The 22,959-nt window shown below is 47.0% G+C and overlaps 8 protein-coding genes across 8 annotated transcripts in view; 2 read left to right on the forward strand and 6 right to left on the reverse strand.

Moving 5' to 3' along the window:
* CNBN0690 (hypothetical protein) overlaps positions 1-219 on the reverse strand; it is a gene marked incomplete at both ends in the record, with an annotated part of 1,004 nt that extends 785 nt beyond the window's left edge. Inside the window, 2 exons of the mRNA XM_766796.1 lie at positions 1-97; positions 147-219. The exon at positions 1-97 is cut by the window's left edge and continues 6 nt beyond it. Of these exons, the coding sequence (XP_771889.1) occupies positions 1-97; positions 147-219 (170 nt within the window). The remainder of the gene's footprint in view (positions 98-146) is intronic.
* A 391-nt stretch (positions 220-610) lies between these two features.
* CNBN0700 (hypothetical protein) lies at positions 611-1,714 on the forward strand (the record flags this gene model as incomplete). Its single annotated transcript, XM_766797.1, has 4 exons — positions 611-952; positions 1,000-1,115; positions 1,168-1,325; positions 1,377-1,714. The coding sequence occupies 4 exons, from the start codon at positions 611-613 to the stop codon at positions 1,712-1,714; spliced, it is 954 nt and encodes a 317-aa protein (XP_771890.1).
* Positions 1,715-1,783: 69 nt separating this feature from the next.
* On the reverse strand, positions 1,784-2,502 carry CNBN0710 (hypothetical protein; the record flags this gene model as incomplete). The annotated part of the gene is made up of 4 exons (XM_766798.1): positions 1,784-1,958; positions 2,012-2,131; positions 2,194-2,327; positions 2,389-2,502. The coding sequence occupies 4 exons, from the start codon at positions 2,500-2,502 to the stop codon at positions 1,784-1,786; spliced, it is 543 nt and encodes a 180-aa protein (XP_771891.1).
* A 982-nt stretch (positions 2,503-3,484) lies between these two features.
* On the forward strand, positions 3,485-4,014 carry CNBN0720 (hypothetical protein; the record flags this gene model as incomplete). Its single annotated transcript, XM_766799.1, has 4 exons — positions 3,485-3,515; positions 3,567-3,598; positions 3,671-3,753; positions 3,813-4,014. The coding sequence occupies 4 exons, from the start codon at positions 3,485-3,487 to the stop codon at positions 4,012-4,014; spliced, it is 348 nt and encodes a 115-aa protein (XP_771892.1).
* A 1,585-nt stretch (positions 4,015-5,599) lies between these two features.
* On the reverse strand, positions 5,600-7,476 carry CNBN0730 (hypothetical protein; the record flags this gene model as incomplete). Its single annotated transcript, XM_766800.1, has 7 exons — positions 5,600-5,725; positions 5,774-6,330; positions 6,378-6,832; positions 6,899-7,216; positions 7,274-7,280; positions 7,332-7,407; positions 7,456-7,476. 7 exons carry the CDS (start codon positions 7,474-7,476, stop codon positions 5,600-5,602), a joined length of 1,560 nt encoding a protein of 519 aa, XP_771893.1.
* A 455-nt stretch (positions 7,477-7,931) lies between these two features.
* On the reverse strand, positions 7,932-8,445 carry CNBN0740 (hypothetical protein; the record flags this gene model as incomplete). The annotated part of the gene is made up of 3 exons (XM_766801.1): positions 7,932-8,093; positions 8,147-8,294; positions 8,351-8,445. 3 exons carry the CDS (start codon positions 8,443-8,445, stop codon positions 7,932-7,934), a joined length of 405 nt encoding a protein of 134 aa, XP_771894.1.
* A 3,636-nt stretch (positions 8,446-12,081) lies between these two features.
* On the reverse strand, positions 12,082-12,576 carry CNBN0750 (hypothetical protein; the record flags this gene model as incomplete). The annotated part of the gene is made up of 3 exons (XM_766802.1): positions 12,082-12,191; positions 12,252-12,361; positions 12,422-12,576. The coding sequence occupies 3 exons, from the start codon at positions 12,574-12,576 to the stop codon at positions 12,082-12,084; spliced, it is 375 nt and encodes a 124-aa protein (XP_771895.1).
* A 3,985-nt stretch (positions 12,577-16,561) lies between these two features.
* CNBN0760 (hypothetical protein) lies at positions 16,562-21,790 on the reverse strand (the record flags this gene model as incomplete). Its single annotated transcript, XM_766803.1, has 18 exons — positions 16,562-16,598; positions 16,655-16,980; positions 17,041-17,111; positions 17,175-17,639; positions 17,690-17,928; positions 17,985-18,303; positions 18,356-18,674; positions 18,730-18,810; positions 18,865-19,109; positions 19,177-19,455; positions 19,507-19,950; positions 20,006-20,382; positions 20,437-20,501; positions 20,553-20,639; positions 20,693-20,877; positions 20,931-21,133; positions 21,201-21,436; positions 21,503-21,790. The coding sequence occupies 18 exons, from the start codon at positions 21,788-21,790 to the stop codon at positions 16,562-16,564; spliced, it is 4,266 nt and encodes a 1,421-aa protein (XP_771896.1).
* Positions 21,791-22,959: the final 1,169 nt, after the last annotated feature.

The following is a 22,959-nucleotide window of genomic DNA, read 5'->3' on the forward strand; positions in this document are numbered from 1 at the left end:
CAGAAAGGGACGGCTTCATCACGATCCTTTCCGATACCTGACAGCGTCTTCTTCTGCACAACGGCCAAAGGCCTCGTCGCATGACCATTCTTTAAGGCTTTATTTCGATCAGTACACAGCGTTTATCTCAGGTAAATTTGACTTACCAGTGCCCTTTCCCTTCCATCCTTGCTTCTCCAGATGTTTCGCAGCATCGAAGCTAGTTTTGATGACTGCCATTTGGGACTGTTTACCGTACAACTTGTAAACATCGCAAACGGAAAGAGGGGAGTGGAAATTTGTGACCCTGATCACGGCCACGACCTCCACTTCCTGGATGAGATATCAGGCTCACTTATATACAACTCAATCCTGACGCGTCCATCTCACGCAACTTCGTTGGTTACGCGACGTATTTGAACAGATATTCCAAGATGAGCGAGCAGAACCAAACCCAGAAGCAAATTACTGAAGGTAGGCCCAATATTATAAAGAATTGAAGCTTATAGCAGACGAGGCGTCTTTGTACGACCGACAGATTCGTTTATGGGGTCTAGAAGCTCAGAATCGGTATGTGACTATTCCAACAATGGAAGATCGTATGATAGTTGTATATTAATGCTATGCCAGAATGCGATCTTCCACAGTTCTTATTCTCTCCCTTCGATCTCTCGCCCATGAAACTATCAAGAATCTCGTACTTGCTGGTATCGGTCGCTTAATCGTCGCCGACTCTGATGTTGTCACAGAAGAAGATTTAGGATCAGGGTTTCTTTTCCGAGAAGAAGACAACGCAGTTGGAAAACTTAGAACGGATGCTGCTCTGGAACAGATTCAATCACTGAACCCACTTGTGACATTGAGCAAAATAGGTATGGACAGTTTTGAAGGAGAAGAGGACAAAGTTGCGGAAATATTAAAAAAGGAGGCTGTGGATGTCGTTGTTACGTGTGACTTAAGCGTGAAAGAAAATGTAAGCGGGGAAGAATATTTGTACGACATATGTTGACAAGGCTGTAGGAGAGGATCGATGCGGCTGCCAGAAAAGCCAGTTCATTGTTCTACGCTGCAGGAACGTACGGTTTCACAGGATACGTTTTTGCGGACTTGGGCGAGTCATATGAATACGTTGTCAAGTATGTCGAGTGCCATATAATCCCTAGTATAATGGTTGCTGACCAAATGCAGCTCAATAGACGGATTATCAAAGAAAGTGCTCTCTTACCCTTCTTTTTCAACTGTGCTTGACAGGTCGAACTGGGCTAAACCCGGTGGTAGTCCCTTCAAGGGATTATCCAGAAATGCGACAAGGTCGGCAGCACCTGCTACTATCCTTGGCATCACTGGTGAAGCAATCTAGAGTCTAAACTCGCATTACAGATGCTGACCAGAAACAGCCCTTTGGGAATATGAATCCCAGAATGGCCACCTCCCCGCTGAGGAATCTTCCCTTTCTGCTCTCACTTCCTCCGCCGAATCCATCCGCACCGCTCTAGGAGTCAATTCTACCGCCGTCCCGTCCGTCGACTCTTCTTTACTGACCCATCTCGCTTCTCACGCCACTCACTTCTTCCCTCCTACGCTCGCTATTCTCGGGGGTCTGCTTGCACAAGATGTCTTGCGAGCACTGAGTCGGAAAGATAAGCCTGTTGCCAACTTGTTGGCTGTCGACAGTATGAGTGGTGTTGGCACCGTTGGACGATGGAGCATGATGGACGCGAAGGACACTCAATAGAATTACAAACCATCATAAGGTACAATGCAGACCTGTATATCTCTAAGCTAAACATCCATTCTGTCCAGCTCATAATGCTTGACCGGCTCCAACATTGCCACTCCTGCTTTTCTTCTTTTTCCGCTTTCCTTTTGTTTCCTGTCCTCTTTCTGGTTCATCTTCTTCTTCGTCGTCGTCCAACGGGGCCATTGATACCGCCGGTTTTTCTTCTGACTGTTTATCTTCTGCAGGCTTCCCCACCCGCCTGCCCATAAGATTAATTGGTGACTCTCTATCATCAGCGGGATCACAACATACCAAGTAGCATGATGTCGACTTCCCACTCGCATCAACTCGGTAATGAACCCCATGTCTCCTAGTCTTGATCTAAATAGCTCTGTCTGCAGGAGCGTCAAGTATACCAAACATGTGGGATATCTGCAGTTCCGTCAACTGCTAGTTCATACACGGGACATGAACTGGTCAAAACGGGAACGCACATTATGAACCTAACATATTGTGGTTCTCTCCAGTACTCGAGATATTTCAAATAATTCAAAAAAGCAGGCTTCCCAAGGTATCCTTGTATGTGTAATTCGTGAAGGTATTGTGGATGTGCTAGGCATTGAATAAACTGCATCTTACATCAGCTTTCCAGAGCCCGAAATAAACCGACGACTACCACAAGGACTTACCTCCAACTCTGATTGGAATCTCACTAGATTGGCATGCTTTTCAGGTGTTCGAGCGGGTGCTTCAGAATCATCTGGCAAGGGTGGTGGAGGAAGTATTGTTGGAAGGGCCTGCATTGCGAGGCAGTAATTCTTGCTTCAGTACGGTTGTTGGTGGCTTGTGAGATTGGGGAGAGCAATCACTGGCCTACAGTACCAGAGCTGAAGCAGGGGATTTGAAGTTGAATTCTTGACAGTGGACCGATAAGAATCTTGAGGAAACTAGCGCTGCGATTGCTAAAGTCAAACCGGAGTAGCGGGTGTTGCAGAGCTGAGACTAAAGCCGTTGGAGTTGAGGGACCCGATTGTACAGGCGAAAATGGAAGCCACAGATGGTCAAAAGATTCACGAAGTAATAGGAACTAGGGACTGTGCTCTAGACCCAGTTTGTAGTCAATTGCTCTGGCCGTGCGAAGTATCGAGTACTCACGCAAAGTACAGAGACAAGATGTTCATTTGTCCTGCTTATTCGTTAGCCTGTGTCTGCGAGAACTGTGCAGCGGCGAGATGTGTCAATAGCTGCTTTAAGATGTCGTTCAACACTCCGTGGGTTCGAATCCCATTCTCCCTGTATTTGATTTGTTGCTGGCTGCCAGCTCTGTCATACGGGGAAGAGTTTCTCCCCAGGTCCCACAGCAAACAAAGCGGAAGCAAATTGCCTCTTTTACACACGTGAAGAGTTTCTCCCACGGCCACATCACGTCTCCCCCTCCTCTTCTCCCGGGCTTTTCCATGAATGAACAAATCATTCATACAAATACTGTTCGCTATCAAATATCAAGCGGATACGAGTAACCTGACGATGGATGCTCAACCAAACTAATCAGACATAAAACTTACATCCAGTTCCTTGTCAACGACAGGGTCACGTTTGAATTAAAGATTACGTATTTGTGGTTCGGATAATAATTCCAAGTGGAACGAACATCACGCGCGTCATCTTTCGAATAAGAAGTTTCCAGCCGCGCAAAAGTTCGAATGAAGCTCCATTCGTATTTGTTATCCTATTTTTCTATCTATTTTTCTATTACGTCGAGACGGGAAGTTCAAACCATTTGATATGGACCTCTCATATAATGTCGTAGCTGCCAGTGAGTTCATATCACACTGATGAACCTCTTCCGAGCTGAATAGTTGAGCAGACTGTGCTACGCAGATGGCCAAGTACCAAGAGGTCCGTTGTCGAGACCTCGGTGGAAGTGCCTCCCCAAAAGATTACAATGGTGTTGACATAGGCGTCTCGTAGTGTGTTTTAAAGAACCAGGCTGGTGACTGGAATCAAATATGTCGACCTGAAGGTCGTGCTCTCGCTGCTTGTGCCGACGCTGCGTGAGTATCCCGTCGCTTTTATTGCTACTTTGCGACATTTACCAACAATCGGACTATAGTGTTCCGCACCTTGCTGAACTCAAAGCTTCTTGCGCGGAGCAGATAGCTACCTATCGACAATGTCTTGAAAAGCACTCCTCTCAACCCGACGAGGTTATCTCAAAGAACTGCGGTGGATTGATGAAGACGCTATGGGAGTGCACCGAAAAGACTGTCGCTGACATTGAGAAGCGCGAAGCTGGGGAGAAGAAGTTGGTCTAGAAGCAAACGTATGCGTGGTCACTGTTTTGGGAGAATGGAGAAGGCCTATCGCATCAGTCTTGTCTGCATGAGATTGCATATCGCATCAAACTTATGGCCAACTCCTTGCTCTCGATGTGTTCGAAATCTTCTCGAATATGTCGGCTTGGAATCCCGTCTTATCAGAACAAAAACGACATCAAAACTCTCAGCAATAATCGATGGCTGCTTAATCCGGGATTATCCGGATAACGACCCCATTGCCTTCCTTCACCTCGTCTCAAAGGATTGTCATCGCATCCATTCAACCAAACTACTCATCGCCAAACTAACGAACGCTTACGACATCTGAACCTCCATGTAAGCGAGACCACTTGTCTATGGAGGGCGGCCACTTCTTCTCTTCATGCCTCAACATCCGTCCGCTTCATTGACTATTTTATCACAACTAATAATCCTGTTTCATCCTTTCCGATGACCGTCCTGCGCTCTCGAGCTCAGATATGTTTCACATCTGGTCCCCACATTCGTCAGCGATATACATAGGCGGTAGGGGCATCTTCGTACCACGATCCGTGACTTGAGAGTAAAAAGCAAGCCCCTTTCTTGGTAGCCTCTACGTTTACCTTGATGGCGTGATACGAATGATATCCGGTCGACTTATCGTGAGATGGTTGCATATAAAGAGCAGCAGGCCGGATTGTTAACTGTTAAAAAATTATGAGACTCGCCACCAGTATTTCACTCGAACTGTCAAGAAGATTTGCAACAACCACTCGCATACGCAACCTACGCACCTGAATGTTCTCAGATAACTTTTATCCTTCGCCACCATTAACAACTATGCAGAATGACCCTCCAATTTTGGACCCGCTCGCCACAAAAATGTCGAGCCTCAACTGAAAACCTCAAAAATTGTCGCCGATTATCTCCTGAAAAGCGACTGGACTGCTTGATAAAGACCATTTCCTCAGTACTCGCTGCATACTCAAAGGTGCCAACAGCTTCATCCCTCCATATTTCCGTCCTCACGGGGTTTTATCAGCGAGCAACAACGCTGTCTCCGTCAGTAGCACAATACCACCCTTTGCCGCCGGGCCGACAATTCTTCGGTCGGTCCCCCTCACTTATTTCGCTATCATCCCTTTCTCTCTTCCAGAACCATCTGCACAGTGGCAGCCCATCTACATCGCATTCATGCGTCAACACCCTTACGAGCCTGCAACATGGTAGCAGTTCCTCTGCGGGGTCTACTGCAACAGATTGCTCTTTGATGGGGGAAGAGGTCGTTGCGCTGGAGAAGGATTGGTGGTCCAATGGGGTTGTTGTTGCGTAGTATGGTCCGCGACCTGAGATCCGTCCTCCGAAGGGAGAGTATTCGAGGAAGAGAGGTGGGCGAGGAAAAAGCGGAACGAAATTTGTGCATTTTGAGAAGACACGCAAGATTGAGAAGGACGTGGAACACGTCGGTTGGGGAGATGAGTAAATTAACCGTTTTAGACCTAGTCCCCTTGTAATTTTCAGTAATTTTTAGCGTTCCGAAATACTTAAACCATTGACTTGTACTATTGAACTCTATAACCCTATCAATGCAGTACTATCATGTTCATGAAAAGTATTGCACCTCCAGACCAATGCTCCTGATGGGATGTTGTCTTCCTGTGAGGTCTGCTAATACTCCGGCAGATACCAAGCAGTTCCTAATTCTCGCCTCGTACAAGAGTGCGAATTGCTAGAGACCGTCAGCACCTCCACTTGACTTGATAATTGCTAAACCCACCCAGTTACCCGATAATCTGGCCTTTAGTACTCCATCCCTCTCATCATCAAGGTCTTGCTGCGGTTGCAACCTTGGCGATATCTGTTGCGCCAATTCCCCAGCATTGACATCTGTCATTGCAGGTATTGGAGAGTAGAGCTCCTTCTCAGCATGCACGTCTTCTCCTATCTCATCCCTCAAGGTGACTTGCCGCAAAGACGCCCGCTGGGCCATTTTTTCCGTCAATTCTCTGTTCTCTTCGATGCCGGTCACCACAGGATCTCGAGATTCTGCATCAAGTTGAGGCTCCGCATCCGTAGTAAGTCCCCGCTTACCACGCCGTCTGCCGATCCACCATTCACCGCCGACGCTGAGATCGCTTTCGTATGAGTAGACATTGACGCCAAACCGAGTGGCTAGAGCAACCGTGGGTGAAACTTGGGCAGAGTAGGCGGATGAAAGGAAGCCAATGAGGGGGTTGTAGAGAAGAGTGAGAGTAGTAGGAGGCGATGGGACAGGCGCGTTGAGGGGAAGGGGTAATGTTGGAGGTACAGTTGTGAATCTCAATCCAGTTGAAACTAAGGAGGATCAGCATACAACATATCTGACATTCAAGCCAACTAACTGCCAAAGCTTCTCTGTTTAGCAGAAAAATACACCTCTCCACCAGCAGAAAACCGCCCCTTCAATCCGCCCTCCATCATTTCCTCCTCATCAATCCTCTTTCCCTCTCTTTCTCTTCTCTCTTTTTTGTCAACCTCACTCTCCTCGTCGCCATGCCACCCAAAGTTATACAGAGTCCTCAAGCCGACCATTCCGTCTTGCACTGAATACGTGTACTCTCCACAATATCGACCGGTGTCATGCTGCAATGAGATGAAGACATTTCCCGGTGTTGGTGATGGGGCTGGTGTTGATGGTTCAGACGGTTGGCGAGTGTGCGAAGGGGGTGTTTGAGGAGGTGTAGGTCGAGTAGATGTCGGATGCGCAGGTTGAGATAGGAAAGCGAGGTGCGCTTGAAGAGTTGGTGTGAGTCGAGTGGTTGCTAGACCGGATAGGTGGAGAGAAGGGAGATGTAGTCTAGAGTACAAAAGGTAATCTGGACATAGTTAATACGACCGTTCCATTTGAGACACCCTCAATCACCTTACCTCTGCCTTCGATTCTCTTTCCTCCAAGCCACACTTCATCCTTTGGCTGTGGTCTCTTTGGTGGTGGGAAAACTCTGAATCTCTCAATAACATTTTTGAAGGCAGTCGCTCGACCAGATCCGATCTACTTCCAGTCAATGCAGTTCTTTTACATCGTGATTCAAAACTTGCCTCATCCAGTGGCATCGAGGTTGTGATGTACGATATTGAACCATTAAGTTGTGGGAGCGCATCGAGAGCATATGAAGTGAAAAATATAGGTGTTGGCGAGTTGGCGAGCTGTAAAATGAGTGATTGCGGTAGTTGGAAATCTCTGTGACCCGCTTTAGCACCGAACGAACCAACTCTAATCTCCACCTGTGAAACCTACAGTAAAGCTGTTCCAGCCGTCAGCACTATACATTAATTCAGGAAATATGATAACATACCACTGGATGTCCGCGTGAGAGAACTATACAAGTTGTCTTCATTCCATCCAATCGCAGCGTAATAATTGCGTAGAATCTATCATGCTCCGTCAGACGCCGTTGTCATTTGGTTGTGCACGCTCACAAAGGCGGAGAAGCCGATCATGATGGGCCTGTGAGGCCTAATAATTTAAAGATAGACGAGAGAAATCAAGTGAGAAATGGAACTGATCGGAAAACTTTGATGAAGATGAGCTTTAGTCACGTATTTTCGAGTCGCTGCAACTGACGAAGTGGAGGTCGTCCACCGCGAGGGACAGTCCCGGACTACGAGTACTATTTAGGTGTTTGTGTGCTCGAATCCTATGCTGCAGAATAAATCGACAGCGAATAAATGGATTTTGGGCTGGATGCACATAGTAAGCATATACCAAATGGAAGATACCACAGGGGAGATATGCATCAAGCATATGTGTATGTATTATACAAGATGTTACTAAGAAAAACTAAACGCCCAAAAAAAGTTCTAATGAGTGACAACAGTTGGTACTACGAGTATCCAAGACGGCTTCTGAGATAAACAAGTCTCAGATAAAAGTTGATAGTACAACTGAACGCTTCTTATTCGGAAGTGCGGGGAAGGAAGTTCCAAGAGATGGGGAAGATACCCTGGTCGTAGTCGCCGTTGTTGAGGGCACCGAAAAGAGCGGGGGACATGTCAAGATCACCATCGCTGCACCCAGGGCACAAGTCAACGACCTTAGCGATCTCCTGATTGCCGTTCTGTTTGATGTCAGCGATGAGAAAGATAACGACGGAAAGATAGCAGAACTTACCTGCTCATTGGTGATGCGAACGGATTGGCCACAGTTGTGGTCGGGGTTGAGGCCGTACTGAGGCCCGTTGAGGGCGACGACGAACTCCTCGTCGGTGTTCTGCCAGCCACAGGCACCAATACCAACAGATGGGCTGTAGAATGTAGCCCTAGAAGGTGAAGTCAGCAAAAATGTACCTTGATAATATGAGGATGAAATACTTACTTGCCAGTGTGGGTGATCCTCTTCTCAGCAGACTCGACGGGAGCAGAAAGCACGGCAGTGGCAGCGAAAAGAGCAACGAAGATCTTGGTGAACATCTTGAATTTTGTGGTTTTGGTTGTTTTGGTTGCGTGAAGCAGTGGTAGTTTCAAGCGAATGACTGTAGCCTCTAGCTAGCTTTTGATTTTGAGAGTTGAGGTAGGTTTGAAACTTGTGGGTTGATGCGATTCCAAGATGCTGAATGGCATCCTTATATATCTTTCGAGAGCACCACCCATGTTGGGAAAACTATTTTTGAGGCCCGATCATTCTTTTTTCAAACTTGGACGCGACCACAGTAGGACCGCAAATGGAGCATCGAACACGTTATTCTGAATCTCGAGAGGCCGGCAGCCAGTCGTCTATTTTTTGCTGTCTGCAGGCCGATGGAAAAAGTCCCCTTCAACCCCCATAATAAAATAAGCTTATATGATGATCTGGAAGATTACAGGCAGATAAAATGTGGTTACATAACCACCCCAGATTTATTTTTCCCCGTTTCGGTGGAAGGCGAGGCGTGGATCCCTTACCATTGTGAGGGCAGCTCCCAGATTGAGAAGAGCCCGAAGATCAAAGCCCCAGACCGACAATGAGGTGAAAGAGCAGAGCAGTTGCGTGGATTTTGGAGTATACCCTGGAGGGTAATAATGAAGGAGAAAGTGATGATAGGCGGTAACAACAACGAGCATAAAACTCGGGAGAACGCCGAGAGCGCGGCGGCAGGGGTGCATGAAGGTGAAATTAATGATCGGACTTTTTTTATTTTGGTCAGGCACGAGTCTGGAGGACCCAGGACCCAAACCAGCCAGCACATACCAATTTTCCGAAGGAAATGCATCACAGTCAAAGAGCAGAGGTCCCAGGGACACGGGAGATAAACGGTTAACGGATTAACATTAACAGAAAAGGGACCGGACAGTCATTTGGACATATGGCATGGGGTCCGCATGTAGCGGATCCTCGCCGCTGCTGCATCATAACATATCGTATGCCCATCATGCGTCACAGAACACAACTCCACTTCGCGCAACGAGATGAATCACGAGTGCAAGCGGGCCAGCAATTAGGGGCAAGCAACAAGGAACCCCCCACCATGTCTCTTCATCTTACTTCCCATTGCTCAGTCCTCAACAGGTCACTGGGAACAACAATGAGATCAGTAATAGGCCATGAATCGGCCTTAAAATTCGGATCGGGATTTTAGATTGAAGAGACGGGTTGAAGGTGACGAAGAATGAAATTTTTAGGGACCCTCTTTCAGACATGGCAGCCCATATGAGATCTTATCGGCATGGTGTGCCTGAAAAGGCCGAGCGTGGCAGCTGATAATTGGCAGGATAGGAGAGAAAGAGATTTTTGTTCCTAAAGTTGAGGGTCCTTACCGGCATAAATACCGTTTCTTGCCATCCTTTGCCCGGTCAGGGAGCCGTGGATCTAGAACATGGCGGCAGAATCTGTGAATGTATTACATATGGGAAACGCATGCATTACTCCGACGACCATTATGGCGGCCGATGTGCCGATCAACTTCCTAATTTTTGAATTTCCTCTGATCTCCAAAATCCATAGAGCAGAAGATGAATGATGTGATGGCATGATGTTATATCCTGTTGTTTCCGCAGGCTGACATGTACTTCATATTTATTATGGCATCGTTTGGTAGCGATTGATTGTTGGGTGACGGCTGCCTTCTGCTGGCCGAAGAATGGCGTCTTTCGTGAATGAACTTAACCAATAGCTGCTAGCACTATTATATAACAATAATTTGCGCGTTGCATGGTGCGTGTTGACCCCTCGTGGCCACTATTGTACTGCTATACGTTTTTGTATATGTCCATATAATTAGTTCTCTGCTACCTTGTGACCCTCAAAAAAGAGGACGACGTCTCCTCCGATATCTTTTCTTCTTAGCCCTTTTTGCCCTATTTGAGCTTTGTCTTGTTGAAGTCGTCTTCCGTCTCCCAACATAGCGCAATATGCCAAGTTCATCTTCTTGCGCTCGTCATGCCTCATCATGTTTAGACGCTTCTTTCGTTCTTGGCGATTCTACCCCACCTTCGCCTTCGTGGAGTAAGGCCGGAATCAAAGGGGCGGCCCTATATCGAATCGACTTCGTTCTTTCTTCCTTTATTCCTTTATTCTCCTCATATTACCATTGCTCGAGTCCATGATTGAGGCATGCCTTGAATGAAACAACAAGTTGTATATGTCATCTGCCATGCGTAACAACAAGTTCCCCATCAGGTGTTTGACTTCACAGGCATATACTACTGAAGCATGTACTCGTCTTGAAAAAAGGGAAGAAGCCACCTCGTCTTCTTGTTGCGCAAATAACGGAGATGGAGCTTGCAGCAGCAGTGCGTAATACCTCAAGGGGATAATCTCACAACAATGCACCTGAGGTTGCAGTGACGTCCCTCTTCCGTTGTTTGCTCTTCATCCATGAAAGAATGGAAAGGCAAGGTGGTACAGAATACAGAGACGTGTGCATGGTAAGAGCTATCTAGAAGAAAGAAAAAAGGCGGCCGCGCAGACTACTATAAAATCCAGGAAATCTTTTTCAGCGTACGCACGTAGGAGGATACGGAAAATGGAACGCTATTGTCTGTTTATGATCCGGACCGCCTGTTGTATGCTGGATCTGGCTACATTGACTTTCCGAGTCCCGAAGTAGAGTCGCCGCATGGATCAGCGACGACGACGACTTCCTTCTTAATCTTGTGGTTTCAAAAATTTGGAGGAGCTTCTTGATAAGATGTGTCATTATGAATGGAATAAAGGTGAAGTAAAAATAAGACCGAGGTCCGTATAATTGACGGCGACCAAAGTGCTAAATACCATGATGCACATGTGCAAGTGCTGTATCGTATCGCCGCGTAGGAGTAACTACGGTACAGGTCCGTTGATAATATAATTCTCCTCTCTGGACCTCTGGACCTTCCCCTCGACTCTTATGTATGGAGTATGTATGCATATAATAGTGACATGCACATCAATGGGGGGATGGTGTATCCCATTGTTTACCACACAGCAAATGATACGCAGGCTGTTTATCGCGATATTACAGCAGACCGACTACCAAGCGCAAGATCAATATGCGTTATTCTCGGTGGTGACCTGAGAAAGCTGGGGACTTCGGCTGCCAGCTTGGAGGCATCATCGTCTTGCATCTCGTGCGTAGTAGAATTATACGAATACTGAGTAATAGTATCTTTGGTCATAAGCGCTGATGATCATCATAGGGCTTGTCCACAAGAGTAGTTACAACTTACGAAATCATATGGTACCCTTCTCATACCCCGAGCATCCGGCGATAATGAGATACTTGACAAAACGGGGATGTGCTGCAATACTTCGTATTTTATGTGAGGACCTTCCTTAGCGATCGATTTGCGGCGTTTATGTTATCATTGTGTATGAGCTTAGGTCAAAGAGCGAATGTGTTATAGAAGATCGTAATCATTCATTGGGCATCATAAAAACGATTCAATCGTCGTTACAAAGAGTGTGATATGTATTCAATACAAGAGCAAATGTATATGTATCGTCATACCTCCTGGGAGAGACGCAAGAGTATGAAGTGCGGTGCCAGACCTATAAAGAAAATCCTAAATGCCCAAAGAGAAACGACATGAAAGAAGACAATGAGATGCGAGGGTCAAGAATAAAGGGGAAGTAAAGCATCGCTAATTAACTTAGGCGAAGCCCCACTTGACGTCGAAGACACCCTCGTCGAGGTTGCCGTCAGAGAGATAGCTGAAAAGACTGGTGGACAAGTCAAGGTCACCAGAGCTACAAGAAGGGCCTGAAAAGAAAGTCGTCAGTATGTTTGTTCATCTCTTCTGCGAGATAGTTGACCACTTACACAAGTCCACGACAGTGGCGAAAGCAAGTCGCTGAGTGGCAGCGTTCCAAGTCCAGATCTGCTTGTTGCAGACGGAGCTATCGTATTGGGCAGCGTTCATAGCCACAATGCTATAAGCAACAAATATCAGTAAACGCTTACAAACGAGGCAACAACGGTGCTAAACTTACTAGTCACTGTCGCTGATGGTCGAACCGCAAGCACCGACACCGGAAGCAGTGTAGTAGGTAGCAGTACCCTGGGAATCGTCACGCTTCTCGAAGGAGGGAGCGGCAGAGACGACAGAGAGAGCAGCAAGAGTAGCGAAGATAGCCTTGGTGAACATTTTTGTTGTTTGTGTTGTTGGTGCGTTTACCGTAGTATTGATAGCGAGTGTTGGTATGTCTGGTACAGACTTTTTTTTTGTCTAGGTTGACGTTGATTGGTTGTGGTGAAAGAGTCGAAAGATTCTTAATTGTTGGGAAGCAAAGAGGTCGTGGACTGGAGGTTTTTATACCTTGCGCTCTGTCCATCTGAATCTTTTTGAGGCCATCGCTGTTGTGAAGAAGTGTCCGAACAGAGTTGAAAGAAATGAGTGTGTTATCGTTCATACTTCCATTTTACACCTTGGTACCCCCGTCTTTGATTGAGAGTCCAGACACTGACCTGTACGTCATGATTATCCATAGACACCTACATGTAAAGGACCTCGATCTTGGATAGCGCTTCTTGATCCTTTGGTAAGTATATTCCGCTCGGTGTCTGGTCCTAACAACAGTTTGTCCCTTGTTTGCTAAACTTCGGAAGATTAGGCCAAATAATTAATCCTCGAAGTTTGATGGGCAGGGCGGGCAGGGTCATAAAAATTACGAATCCTGCGGTCCATAATTTTGCAGGCCGCATTGATAGGACATCTGCTGAATTTGAAAGCCTTTTTTCTGAGGTAACGAAAGCCGAAGGCATACGACTTGCATTACAAACGTGCCATGCTGGGTGTCAAATGCCTTAATACCCCCATTCACTTCGGCAAGCTTCCGGCTTCCAAACTCCAGACTGATCCGTGCCGTATTCCGGGTTCTGGGGTGGTTGTGGAGCGAAAGAAACGGGGGGGGGAGATATACAGGCGAATAAAGAGAGGTGGAGTAAGGTGGAGTTTAGAAGGAAAAGCAGGCAGCGAGAGGAGGAAGGGAAGTATGGGTTGATTTATGATGTGCGACTCTACGGGTGAGTAAACGTCATAGTTCAAAACCGCCGACAAATTTTGGGGGGCGGGGAGAAATAGTAGCGAGAGCCGCGGCCCTCACAGGGTCAAATTTAGTTCTGCTGGAGCGCGACTGACGCGGCTGACTTTTTTCTGGGAGACATTGTGCTGCAAGTTTATTTAATTATGTTATTTATGGGCGACGTCAAGCAGTCGACGACGCACTTCTTTTTTGACATCCCGGTAGGAAGTCGTCGCTTTTCTCGATATTATTACTTTAAGGAACTCGATACCGGTCGTTTGCGTCTAAAATTTGAGCTTTTGGGTTTCGGCAGTTCGCAGCTTAGCCAAAAGTATGAATAAATGACATGGAACAAATTTTGTTTAAAATTGCTTCCATTCCATTTGTGGAGCGTGAACTATGGGGTCGGGTCTCAACGGACACCACCATATTATTGACTTGGTGACTCGGAGGCATGACGGGTGGTGCTGATGATGCCTTTTTGTCCCACTTCAAGCGGCTCATCTGTTGATGATGATGACAATCATACCGCATACCGATTGCTTTTGTAACGTCAGCAAACCTGGAAAGCTCCGATCTAACGCAATCATGCGCACTGCAACCAAGTCTTGTTTTGCCTGATCATGCAAGATCATTTGCATTGTTCATTGATGATACAAAGCATGAGCTAGACCTGGGAGTCGTAAAAAATCTCGTTACTTACGCCGTAGAAGTAGCTCGTTACTTCGGTCATGCTAACGAGATCGATTCACGGTGAGCCACTGGACATCTTCATTCCTGAAAGTAGCGCTAACAGCAGTGATCGTCTAGATTGCTGAAGTGCCAAGCTTTGGTCTAAGCTTTGGTCAGAGCGATATAAGGACATTTCCGAAGCAGGCCCTCCGGATTGAAGTACCTCACTGCCCATGACTGGAAGCTCTTGTCAAGGTGGGTTTGACTTAGACACTTCTGCCCAACTCCCCACTGAGCAAGCATTTGTAGTGTCTTGTTCCTGTGGTCGAAGGCCTTCTCCCTCCCCGTATAGAAGCTGTTTTGATTCCTCTGGTCGACAACATGTTGAGCGTGTACAATCTTGCTTATCTTGATCAACACACTGATCGCACGTTGAACCTTTTGGATCAGGCAGTGCATAAGTCCAGTCAAAAAGCACGCTCACTTCACAGGGAATCAATCGCTCTGCGGTCTGAAATCCTTGCAAAAGACCCAAATCGTCGTGGTACCGTCCTGTTCCCACTCCACCCCAAAATTTCATATGCTTGACCATATGACATTTTGTATCCGTAGGCTTGGACCGTTGAACAACTACACGACCACTTTTGTAAGTGGTAATAGAAAACCGTTTTGCCTGTCAGTAGACTAATATACATTGTGTGCACGATAGGATGAATCTGAGCATCGCAGGATTAAACGCCTGTACAGTGTCACGAACAAAACACAGTCTGGAGCTCAACAGCTAGGCCTCCGTGTCCACGAACAACAAGTCCTTTCTCGTCTACACAGAGAAATTCACGGCACGACACAGGTCTCCCAGGATGATCACCCAATGATGTTGGGTGAACCATCTTATGAACAACCCTTCCAAATGTCAGGGAACAAGCGCCAACCTGGCTACATCTCCGATCTAAAAGAAAAGGCCTCCAGTTTTCCAGAGCTGAAGGTGAGAGTGTATTGACCATTTATCGGATGAAGAATATATAACTGATACACCACTTTTATACGTCCGTTTACATTCTTCCCTACTTGTATTTTGATTTTGCCAGTCCTTTGGCAACGGACTCATTTCTCACCTCTATCAACGTCTAAACCCAGAACATGATATCGATGGTGGTGTTTCGGCAGAGCACCGAGATATGATATCAGTTAACAACGACAAACTTTACTGGCACAATACTCTTCGAGTTTTCCATACCAAATACAACATGGAACGAACTTACGACATCATCAATCCCGATGTGAAGACCTTGGATATCATGCTGCAGGCCCCTATTAATAACAACCCTCGTTTTCTTCATGCATGGGTGATGAAAATGTTCCATATGGAGGTATACAAGAAGAAGAAGGCCGGTCTAGTGACGATGAAAGATGCGGAGAAACACAGTTTATATATGGTATGGGGTAAAGGTGGTACGAAGTAGATGGGGACTGGGGAGAGAGTTCTACTGCTCGCCGACTTCTGTATCGAGTGAAGTGGGCCGAGGGTCCAGAAGGTTATATGTTGTAGTCGAATACGCGTGATGTGGTGGAGGCTCAGGCAAAGGTTTCAGGGAAAGCGAGGAAGGATTCGGTTGATTGGCTGGACAATTTTATACCTTTTTGCGCGACTAGTTTTTCTTCACTTTCTTCATGTAACACAGATCACCTAGATCTCATGTTCAACACGTCCGTCGGTACTCGCTGCACACATCCGGACTCCCTGCCCGCCTCCCGCCTGTACTACGTACCCATGCATGCAATGCTTAGCAGGAGGGTTCATACTCTATAACTATGGCCTTTCTCATTTATCTACTATCCGTTATGTCTTGGCTACGCCAGAAGTACATATCAGTATAAATGCCCATTGCGCAGGCGCATAATAGAAGAACAAGAAAGATCATACATGATCAGTGGTACATTAAGTATGATCAATAGAGTAATGCCTGATCAAGACTTCATCGTGATTTAATCACATGATCATGCAAGATAATGCATCAGTGCGAATCAATTTGTAAATGATCATAGCATGATCATTCTCACGGCCAACCCAAAAATGCATGATCAGTTAAGCTATTGCCTGATCAGGTATTATCAAATACCCGCCAAATATGATCAGAAATCGGAGGATTTGATTTTTTTCTGGCAGGTTTGCTGATGAACCGCAAACATGGTTGACCTGACAATGTTATTGTACAATTATACATCACTGCATGTCTATAATCTACGTTGTGATTAAAATATGAAGGCATTTGTGGAATTCTAGTGTCCTAGATATTGGGTTATAGTCATTATTTTATAATTATGAGTTCTAAAAAGAGGATAGAGAAATGCAATGATTCCAGGCGTAAAACGGAAAACCTCACGGATCAATCCTCGATCCTCTCAAACGAAATATGATCATCCGAAGACGACCTTCTAATTTTTCTTGTACAACGGTCTAATCTTCACCGCCCTGAAATTGAAAGTCGCATTAGCAATGCTTTAGGACATTGATGAGCCGGTACTTACCAAGTGAAAAGGAAGCAGAAAAATATGTTGGAAAAGCACCAGATAATGGTGATGGCCCAGTCTCGCCACATGGTACCATGAGAGTAACCCATCTGCTGAACATAATCGTAACCGGTGCTGCTGGCACAATACTGGCAGCTGGTGGTAGAGTTGTCATCGACAAGATAACCGGAAGTGGTTGCGAGGTAGTTGGCAGCATAGTCGTAACAGGTCTGGCCAGAAGGTGGGTAGAAGGTGATAAGGTCTTCTTCGATGCATTCGAGCTTGAGATTTCCCAAAGCAGCAGTCATGAGAGCACTGTAAAGGTATCGGAGGGGGGACAGCCACTGTAATAAATATATTGATCAGTTCCCACTTTTAATCTATGGACAATAAAAATGACGTACACTGAAGAAGTAGTGGAATGGCGAAGGAAGGCCAGAGTAGAATACCAGAGCCCAAGACAAAACGTTGAGCACTATGATGGAATGTCAACCTCGATCGATTATGAAACAGATCGTGAAACTAAGCATTAACTCACAATTCCATACCAAAGACAAGATGTAAGGCAGGGACAACCTGTTAGGTGACACGGCACCAAGCAAGACACCAAACCCGGCGTTCAAGACAGAACAGGTCATGAAGCACAACCACGCCAGGACCCCGTCCACACGGGTACCAATCAAGCCGACTGTCCAATAGAAACAAAAGAAAAGCAAATTCCAGCCGACGAAGAGAACTGGCAAGGATACAATGAGGAGTGAGGTGACAAGGGCCTGCCAGGAATAGATACCCAATCTCTCTCTTGCGAGGAACATATCCATCTTGGCCAGATAGTTCATACCGATGTCCATGGCAATACCGGGGAGGGCCTGAACTGCAACCAAGAGGGATAAGGTCGCGGGGGTCATATTGTTGGGGGTGTGATCGAGCTTATAATAGAAGAAGCCAACATAAAGACCGAAGTAGATTAAGATGACGGTTTGAGTAGTCCAGAATGAGCCATCTGGACGGAAATTAGCTGCTTATGTACTATCAACATAAATAGTTACTTACCTCGCCATTGAGCCCGGAAATTCCTGATAACAAGTTCCCTTGTCATGGTCATGAATGAAGACGCATAAGCATCGCTACCGCTCTTCGGTTGTACCTCGATAACGGGCTTTTCTGAGTCCATGTTGCCGGAGTTGTTGCGTAAAGTATACTCGTTAATCCTCCGTCGAACTTCGGTAGCTTCATCGCTTTGCTTCCAGAGTGTAGGCCAATCTGTATCTGTACCGCCGACTGGAGCAACACTGGCATCAAGGCTATCAGCAATCAAAGTGGTGGCTTGTCAATGATTGAAACTTACGTTCCCAAGATGAACTCTGCAGGGTTGGCCTCAGGAGGGCAGTAGGCGCCACGGTCTCCGAAGTACTTGACAACAGTCTCGGCATTCTCGCCAGTCTCTCCAACGTAGACAGTATGACCACCGGGCGCAAGAAGAACTACAGAGTCAAACATCTCAAAAAGGTCACCGGAAGGCTGATGAATGGTACAAAGAACAGCGAGACCGGACGCGGCAATGCGCTTGAGGAATCGCACTATTTCATAAGAAGCTTGAGAGTCAAGGCCGGAGGTGGGTTCATCCAAGAACAGAAGGAATTCAGGGTCGGCAGCAAGCTCAACACCTAAGACGGATGTGTTTAGTTCTCGCTCCTCGACATGCAATGGTGGACTCACCAATGGTAACACGCTTGCGCTCCTCCACACCCAGACCATCTTCACCAGGTGCCCCAATCAAAGCATCGGCAATGTCTTCCAACTCCAGTAATTTGATAATATTTTCGGCAAATTCCAATCGTTCCTCTCGGGTGCGGTCGTTGCTTTGTCGAAGCAAGGCGGAGAACTGAAGGCATTCACGAACGGTGGACATAGGTTCGTGGATATCGGCTTGCATGGCGAAACCGGTTTGACGGGAGAAGGATGCGTCCAGAGGCTTGCCATCGATAGTCATCTTGCCTTCCACTTTACCTGTCGTCTTACGGAGGGAGATAGTATCCTACATAGACAGACATTAGCCTGATGTATATAAAGGTTTGTAGCTTCTCGCTCACCAAGAGTGTGGTTTTGCCTGCACCTGATGCACCCATAAGTGCAGTTAAAGAGCCGCCTTTGACGTACCCGCTGATACCGTTCTGTACTTGTCATCAACAACTGTTCTTTCAATCATAGTAGAGAAAGATACTTACAAGAAGTGGTTTATCCTTGCCTGCAACTTGCACAGTGTAGTAAACATCCTCGAAGGTGTACACTGGGACTTCGCCTCCCGAGCCCTTGGGTCCCTGGACCTTCTCCATAGCGGTCTTTCCTTCTTCGGCCTTCTCTTTAGGGTCCATAATGGCAGCCTTTCCGCCTCGCTTATAGACTTTTTGAGATGAGTCGGGGCTTTCTCGGATAAGGAGAGATGAACCGATGACAATCATGATAACGTAGACTGTGGGTCACAAATCAGGTCAGAGCTGAGATTAATGGGGTTCACTGTGAAGACTCCAGAGACTCACCAACGAAGTAAGCCCACAAAATGCCGACATTTCTCCAAATATGGCTAACCTGGAAACCGTAGACAAAGTTGACATAGTCCATACCAGCAACATTGAGGGAACCGGGCTGAGCACCGTTGATTGAGCACACCTGGTATCGGATATCGTCGTATCCAGGACCGCTGGGAATCAGATCGGTTGAGCTACAAGTCAAAATCCTAGCTCGGAACTCGTTGGCCAAGAGAGCCTCGAACGCCCAAGAACAAGGGGTGGCTCTTCGCAACCATGAGATCCATCTCACTTTGAAAATGAGTTAAGCGAGGGTGACATTTATTCACATGAAGTACTCACGTTGTCTAGGAGGAGGAAGTACAAAGCCAGAGGACGTCAAGACTACCGAAAGTGCCAAACAGCCATAACGAATTGCAACGGACATATTAGGTGTCCAGGACCCGATCATTCGATACATGACCGAAATGGCCTCGTACATGGTGAAGATGACAAACCAGAAAGTGAAGAAGTACTTGGCTCCAGCGGTAAGACCGACCATGAAATAGAAGATTGCCGAGAAGAGGAGAGTTTGAAACACATAGACCGGGATATCACAGACAATCTGGGCCAAAGTGTGTGCAGCCGGGTGGTAAAAACCGAGCGCCCTGTGTTTCTTCAAGAGCGGACGGGAGTTGACAGTGGCAGGGACTTCACCAAGGGCGAAGATAGTGTAGTACAGGATACAGAAGAAAAGAGCACCAGCAGTAGCGAAAGAACCAGCAGAATTGTTTGGGGGCTTGTAACCTGACCATCAAAGTGAGTGAACTTGCACGTTGAGGAGAATAAAAGTGCGACTTACAAACAGCGCCGACCAACACGGCTTGCAAAACGTTTGAGCCAATACGGTAGACAAGACTAGTCATATCACTTCGAGTGAGTTGCAACTGACGTTTACACAAGATGGCGACTTGTTGGGCAAAGTTGACCCGATAAGAAGTAGACTTGCCGGCACCAGGGTGCTTCGAGTTCTTGACGGCAGTTTGGAACTCGTCGGCGTTGCTTGACTGGGCGTGTCGTTCCTTGTACCGTTGAATGTCCTGCTGCAGATCTTTATACTCCTGGCTTTCAAGGAAGTATTGCTCAAATTCCTCGGGGGTCTCGGGAATCTGGCCCTTGAATCCATCCCTCACCTTTCGCTCATTGGGTGAGGTGACAGCGGTCAAGAAGTCGGGTGTACTACAGACCAGGAAATTCAGTCATGATTAACTATATCAAAAGGAACTCACTCACGTTTGGCGGGGTTTTTTGTACCAACCCATGTTTTCGAAGTAAGCCTGGGCTCTACTAGCTCGCCCCTGAGCGTTCTGGTTAGCTACTTCAAAGACGGTGAAGGATGTATTGCTCACAGAAAAGATCTGTCGGCCTTCGTAAATGACCACAACACGGTCGACGCAATCCCAGGCATCTTGAGCGGTTTGGTAAGTAGAGATGATCTACGATGTATCAGTCAATATACATGGCGAATCTCGCGTCATAATGTACTCACGTTGACCATTCCCAATGACTTTGAAAGCTCCCTCAGGACCTTGTAGAAGTGTAAAGCAACAGCAGAATCCAAACCACGAATAGGGTTGTCCCAGCAAGTGACAGCGGCATTTGTGGTGAGAACCTCGGCCAGCGACACTCGTTTTCTTTCACCTCCCGAGACACCACGAACGAACTGGTTACCGACTACGGCGTGGTTTAGTAAATCGTCCGGAGCGATGAGGCAGAATTTCACCCACCCTTTGTGTTCCTCGTATGAGGCATGCCGAAGGTATCCAAGATGCGCCCAAACAAACTTTCCAGATATTCAGAACGCTTCTCCTTGTCTTCTTTCTTATGAGGTTCCTTCAAGAGCAGAGCAGCCTTGATAGTTTCCTCAACTGTTAACAAAGGCTGGTGCTCGTCTTCTTCAGAGTTGAAGATGATCTCGCCATCATAGTACCTGTAAATAAAGCGTGTCTCCTATCAGCAATATCCTAGAATCGTCAGGAAAGAAGGCGAATACTGACTCTTTAGCCTCATGAGCAGGGATAGTTGAATACGACACATCACCTTCAATCTTAACAAATGGTTCATGGACGTTCGCGAGCGCCCGCATCAAAGTAGAACACCCTGCACCCGGTCGACCAAGAACGAGCAAAACCTCGCCTTCTTCGGCCACGCCAGAGAAATTGCGAATCAAAGGTCGAGTTGGACCAGTTGTAATTCGGAACAGCTTCTTGGCAAAGGAATAGACGTCCCACAGCTGTGACATAGCGGATAATTAGCTGCGTTCGAACATTGCCTCCAGAGCGTCATGTAAGGTACTCACCTTGAATATGGACACCTCAAAAGACTCTACATACTTCTTCCCGCCCCCCGCGCCATACACAGTGACATCCTCCCAGACTACTCCTAATGAGTGGTACCCTGCATTCGGCAGAGGAATGCTTCCAGGCTGGTCGAAAATCTTTCCATGACTCATAGGGGCATCCTCGGTGCGGTCTTTGTTCAAAACGTTGGCGGAGTTGGTCTCCTCCCCAGTCAGCAGAGAGGGGGACGAGGACGAGGCGGGGGATTGGACTGCGGTAGCTTCTGGGTCATCATTGTGATAGGTCATGGCGATTAGGGCGGAGGTCGACGAGCTCGATCAGCAGTAGGGAAATTGGTTGTCACTCTGGCGTCGTCAAATGCTATTATTATCTGGCAGTGGAAGATGAGGAGGAATAGTTTGGCCGCTGCCGGTAAAACACGCCGTCGATTGATTTGTGACCGAGGTGGGCGATTTGCTTTTATCCGCAAGAGAGAAAAAAATTCGCCGTAGTATTGATAATCATGGTCCATAAACCCCACAGCAGATTAGTCGTTATCGATAAAATGACGGTTTTACAGCCGTAAGTCGTCCGGTTCATTCGGGCTTTTTCAAAAAATCCGCCGGAAAATATCCGCAAATGATTCATAATTATGTAATCTCGGAAGGCGGAGGTTTTCCGAAAAGCTGCGGCTTAAATCCTCTGGATGCGGACAAAAAATAAGCCCCTGAAGCCGTTTAAAGCTTGGCTGAACGGGTAAACTTACTACTGCTGCATCACTATGGGCGGCGTGTAAATTCGCGCTTGCGTGCTTGTGGGACGATGGATGGCGGTGGAGTGAGCTCATCTGCCCCGTTATTGAGCCCCCATCACGCAATAGAAACCCACGTAGTATATAGACCGCCAGCCTGCGAAAGGTTCATCACTCAGCCACTACGGCGCCGTACAGACGGACACGAGCGTAGTAAGCTGGACAAGATTCATGAATTGCAAACTCCTGTTAGAAACAGCTCACTGGAGACCACAGAGGCTTGATGAAACCAAAAATCCAAAATATAGTCATGATGCCTAGCGGCGATGCATTGCGCTGTGATTTAGTAATGTATTACCGCCTGCTACTAATCAGGTGACGAGAAAGAGAAACCGAAATTGGAAAGAGGCAAGAGGGGGCAAAGGACGATCGGAGAAGCCCATAACCTCGCACGGCGGCCCAGGCGCAGAAATACGACTCTGCTGGTCTTTTATGGTCTCAAGAAGGCATGCTAAAGTACGCTCTCTCCCGTGCTCGCCTATGATCTGGGCTAAGGATTGGTTTTCTCCCTAAGAAAACGCCTACAGGCTACAGGCCGCAGGGAGCTGGGTCATTTTCAGACAGGATAAGCGGCGGAAAACCGAACGCCTCAACTATCAGCGATTTTTCACAGCGGTCATTGTATGAAGGACAATGCTCATCCTCCAGAAAGTGTTTCCCGCTGCG

Source organism: Cryptococcus neoformans, chromosome 14 (assembly GCF_000149385.1).
Source record: "Cryptococcus neoformans var. neoformans B-3501A chromosome 14, whole genome shotgun sequence".
In the NCBI taxonomy this organism is placed as follows: Eukaryota; Fungi; Basidiomycota; class Tremellomycetes; order Tremellales; family Cryptococcaceae; genus Cryptococcus; species Cryptococcus deneoformans.